Here is a 5306-nt window from a genome sequence, read left to right as displayed (position 1 = left end):
AAAAAACCAAAACAAAAACAAGAAACAAAAAATCTTCACAGATTGTTAGCCATCTCTTTCAACGATTTCTCATAATTCTTTCTTTATCAGTAGATAACCCCCATCTCACAAGGAAATACTTTCCAGCATTTCCCAAATGAGATCAGTGACTGCTTTTCATGAGAGCTACTGCTCTTTGAGATGTCTGGGTGAAGGGAGAATATCTTCTATAAACCAGTAAATGCCAAAAAATACCCAAGGGGGATTTGGCAGAAGCTATTTTTTTTTTTTTTTTTTACAGGTAAATCTATGTATTTTTTTCTCTTTGTTCTTATTTTCTCCACTTGCTGAGTATCTGTTTTAGAGCAGAGAGCACAAAAATCAATAAGGAACTTACTTATCTTTTAAGTTCTTCTATTTGGCTGTAAGATCTTTTTTCCCACATTTATTCTCCATGCTCTTGATCAAGTTCAGAAGATTGGATAATATATTGCTAATTTTGCTAAGTTTGAGAGCCAACAAAACAATGGAGCCTTCTAACTTTAAAAAATTTCCATCTCCTGCCCCTGCACCCCCAAATTCACAATTTGGTGAACAGTACACTACTTGTGAGTGATAAAAAGTTGAAAGGTGGTGGTGGCTAGATAGACCTAATGCTATTTTATTAAGCCATCTATCTATAGAATTGTTGTTTTTATACTTTAAAAAAATATGTCTATGCTTTCTTTTTTTTCTTTTTTTCTTTTTTTTTTTTTTTTGTCAAGTACTTTCTTAAAGAAACAATAGCACCACATTGGCATAGCTGGCCAAACAATAAATGGGAAAGCAAAATGTGCTACATCTTTTATTCTAAGCCTTCTCCCAAGTGCATGAAATAGTAACAGAAACCCTGGAGCCATAGAGCATGAGATGGTTTCATCTACACAAAGATTGATGTTCCAAGGACAGGAAGGATTCTCAAGGGAAGACAGGCTTTTGTTTGTTTGTTTTTTAATAAAATTTCCAAGGAAGTGATTTCTTTTCAGTATCCCATTGGATCCTTAGAGTGAATGTGTGTGTGTGTCTGTGTGTGTGTGTGTCTGTATCTGCGTCTGTGTCTGTGTATGTAGGGTGGGTGTTGAGAGATTTTCATATCCCTAGAAGAGTGGATTCTGATGCGGCGCTGCATTAACTTTTCAGGGGAACCACCTCATCTTAAAAAGTTCAAATAATACTTTGATACTATTTGGGGAAGAGAGAACAGAAATTTGACCTAAGTATCGAGGATGGTCAATTAAATTGGAAATAAACCTATGAGTTGAAAGCTCATTCCTACCAATGTTTACCATTCTTTTACAAATATCTTGAAATGGCCTCATTCAAGAATTATAAAGCAATCTAATTCTGAAGCAAAGCTTGTAAAATTTTGGGTTGTGATATTTTGTTTGCTCCTTTCTATGAAATCCGAGTCATTCTGCTGGAGTATACAGTAATCGACTGACTTCTAGGGTTTGCATCAATTTGTCTTCTAGTGTTAATTCATTAAAAAATAAAATAGTGAATTGGTATAATGAGTTATTTTCAATTTATTTATGATCCAGTTGGGGAGGATTATGTGTTGGAAAAAGTTAAGAAAGATAATATGGCAATGCATCTTTCAGCTTTTCTCCTTGGGGGATTTTTGACTGTGGATAGAATTAAGTGAAGGAAATAAGTCATAGACAGTCTCAGAATGATCACATCTAACTATGACAGAAAACACGTAAGTCTGCAGAAGTCTGCCTATAAAGTTTTGTTGAGAGGGAATAATTTTAAAAGGTACACACTGGGGACAAGAAATAAAAAGAAGTGCCATCTTGGGAAGAGGAGTCCAGTATCTTATTCCACAGAACCTGTATGTCTGGAAAACAGGTAGAGGGCAAAAATGATGTATAGTTTCTTTTACATCTGTCCATAGTGATTGGAATATTGCTAAGCATGCTTGAGGTGCTCAATTCAAATAATGTTAGACTGAGAGTTAAAATACTTGTTGACTGAACAGGAGTGCTGGCTCCACTAAATGCAGCCTTCTTTTTGCAGATATTCAGAGATCCAGGGAGTCTTTTTTTTCCTGGCCTCTGATCCTTGAGGTGACCCAGTGGGAGAAAAACTGAAGATGTTCTTTTTGTTTTTCATATAGACTTTCCAAGAATGTAAAATATACAATTTGCATGAAATAATTAAGCCTGGGTACTTTTAACCAAAAAGTCCTAAGGTGAATAAAAAGATCTGAATGTTGGGTAACTCATTGTTCTAATGAGAAAATCTTGATCTACAGATGGGGATCATTTTCTAGGCTATGATGGACTAGTACACTAACCAGTGGACTTTCTTGATACCAATTTTCAGCTAAATAGATAAAACACATTCACAGAGAGCTAGGGGCTACCCTTCTAAGCAGGCATGGGAAATTTCTTGTTTTGATGGAAGTTTTTGCCTTTCAATTGGCAACTCTAGTCAAGCAAGTTTTAACACAATTTTAAAAAAATGTATATACAGCTAAGAATAAGGGTAAAGTTTTTTAAAGAAGATAACTTTGTGACTTTTTATTAGATATTATTTTAATATTTCAAATTTGGGGTCATTTTCCTTATATTGCCTAGAAAAGAAGGAAGTATCATGTTTTTCAAAATGAATAGAATATTATTTATAGTATTAAACAAGGTTTTACTAGATATATAGTAACTGCATAGAAGAGTCAGTGAGTGCTAACAAATAGAGTAATTAACTCCCCTTTCACTGGCAGAAATCTCTTTGTTTTTCTCCTTTTTTCTTTTCCTTTCTCTCTTTTCACTTATCTTTGTATTCATAAAACCAAATGCAGAATTCAAAATCAAATTGAAAATCACATGCTTCTCACATATTTTAAAAAGTGTTTTAAAAGAGATTGAGCTGTTAGCTTTTAACAACTAGTTAGTTGGCCAGTTATTTGGATAGTTTCACTGACAAGAACTGAGATGTCAGGAGCATTCAATTCACCAATCTCTAGCTATGCTATGAATGGGTTATTTATAGAATTCCTTGCATCTCAGCAACTCAAGCACCCTGATGTTGCACCCTTACAGCAACCCAGGGTAAAAAAAATCTGAATCTTTATCTTTTTAAACCTTATACCACCCCTTTGAGGTAGGTAGATGACATATTGCCCCCATTTTGCAGATGAGGAAACTGAGGCACAGAGAGGTGAAGTGACTTGCCCAAGGTCACACAGTGGTGAGTCCATGACACAGCTGGCAGATGTTTGTTTCTTCAGTGAGAAAAAGAAACCAGGACTGCTAAAATTCCTAGCCTTCTGCTTTTTCCATTCCACAGTTTCCTCTCTGGACTTGCCAGTCCAATTTGCATCAGTGGACTTTTGTGTCTGAAGTTCCTCTTGGAAGGCATAATTGGGGGGACTTTGCCTTCTTTCCCAAATGGATGGCGTTTTCAGTACCCTTCCCCTTGTGTCATCTTTGGCTCCAGGCTTCCCCTATTGTTTTGCTTTCACCTATTACCGTTTTGGCCAGACTCTTTCATATAACAAACTACAAAATAGCACCATTATACTAAAAAACAGAGTTTTACATACTGTTTGATATATCCTGTATAATTGATATGCTAAATTTACATAGTGCTCTATATGGAAAAAATAAAAAGAGGAAAGTTACTAATTAGGTTGCACATTAACTCATCATTTGAAGGAGCTGTTTTGAGTTGAAGAAACTTTCTATGTTTAAAATATGTGCCTAAAAATGATTGGCCTCAAAGTTGCAACTATTTGCATTATTCTTTTTTGTAAGCATGATGTGGAAAAATAAAGCTTTGTGTCTAAAATAAAATGCATCCAACTTATATTTGGTACAAATGCCACAGATGGAATCTTGTGGGTTAGAAATTGGTGTGCTTCTTGACGACTTGCTGCTGCTTTTGAGGAGGCCAAATTCGGCAAATATAAAGGTTATGAAGGGAGGTGGTGGGTATAGACTAACAAGATTATCAGACACTGTAAAACAAACAGCCCGTGTTGTGTAGAAAGAAGTGCAAATAAGGAAACAATTCATAAACCACTTAGACAAGGTTGCTGAATGAATGGCTCCAGCAGCCAAGATTCAGAGAGGAATTTAGTGCAACTGGATCTATACAACACCCATGCATTTGTGGCTCTTGAGAGGCAGGGACTAAGATATATATATATATATATTTTTTTTCTTTTCTATAGAACATTATTGATAAAGGATCAACAGCAATCTACCAACTCCAGGACCATTTTTGCAAGGTGCAAATCACTCCTAAAGACAATGTTGGAATGTTTACTTGTGTATTTCATTGGGGGAAACGCCCATCTTTTAAATGTTATCAAACTTATTTTTTGGTAGGTGTTCCAAAGTTTAACAGGTAACTCGTGCAGAGCAAAGGATCCTGCGGTGGCATGTCACTCTTCACTCCTCAGGAGGGTCTTCCTACATTCTGTAGTTCTTGTTTCCTGCACTCCCTCTACTTGCGTTCTTCAAATGTACTTCCTATAAATAAGGAAGAAAAAGTGACATTAACTCGATGAAGTTTTATGTAACCATCTATTTCTAACACTGGGTCTCAACCTTCCGTATCATACGCCTTACCAGTTGAGCTAATAGAGAGCTTGAACCTTGGTTTTCCTGAGAAGGGCATATATAGGTGGACAGGCCCTTAGTACTTTTGCCAAATCTCACTCCGTGACCTTTATGTACCTCTGGTGGCGTGAATACCACAGGCAGCTTTATAATCACACAAAGATGAGATTTGATTCATCTGCTTCTATCACAGATTCATTGATTAAAAGGAGATCCTGAAAAATCCAGCCCTTTGGCCTCTAGATCCTTTCCTAGGAAGAAAAAAAATCAATCACATTCTGGGTTCATCTTCTGTTGTTTTATTGCAGTTTGTTCTGTTTTAATTTTTGTAAAAAAGAGATATTTATTTTTCATTGTTTTTCTTGTTTTCCTCTAGAGCAAGGCAGAGTTTTAGAAATCGAAGATTAGGAAATCTTATAATTTTGAGTCTGTAAAATCACAGACATACTGGGCTGAGCTCAACTCATAGCTCTTCTATTTTCTAGCTATGTAAACTTGTACGAGTGGCAATCTCTTGTGTTTCAGTTTCTTCATCCATAAACTAGGGTAACAATAATATCTACCTTATAGGATCAAAGATTAAATTATATATATATATATATAATTTAATACTTATATTGTGAGTACATATATATATATATGTGTACTCACAATAGACCTGGAACATGGTAAGCACTACATAAGTATTAGCTGCTGTTATTATTATTAACTCATTTTTCC

The 5306-nt window shown here is 35.5% G+C and overlaps 1 protein-coding gene across 3 annotated transcripts in view; it reads right to left on the bottom strand.

Annotated features, from left to right (window-relative positions):
• Positions 1-726: 726 nt before the first annotated feature.
• IGF1 (insulin-like growth factor 1 (somatomedin C)) overlaps positions 727-5306 on the bottom strand; it is an 80899-nt gene continuing 76319 nt past the window's right edge. For all 3 annotated transcript variants that reach the window (XM_011968642.1, XM_011968643.1, XM_011968644.1), the window contains one exon: positions 727-4496. In XM_011968642.1, coding sequence (XP_011824032.1) covers positions 4471-4496 — 26 coding nt within the window. In that variant the 3' untranslated portion in view covers positions 727-4470. The remainder of the gene's footprint in view (positions 4497-5306) is intronic.

This window comes from Mandrillus leucophaeus, unplaced genomic scaffold (genome assembly GCF_000951045.1).
Source record: "Mandrillus leucophaeus isolate KB7577 unplaced genomic scaffold, Mleu.le_1.0 Scaffold852, whole genome shotgun sequence".
NCBI classification, from domain to species: Eukaryota; Metazoa; Chordata; class Mammalia; order Primates; family Cercopithecidae; genus Mandrillus; species Mandrillus leucophaeus.
Note: the sequence above shows the minus strand (reverse complement) of the source record. Positions and strands in the feature narration are given on the sequence as shown.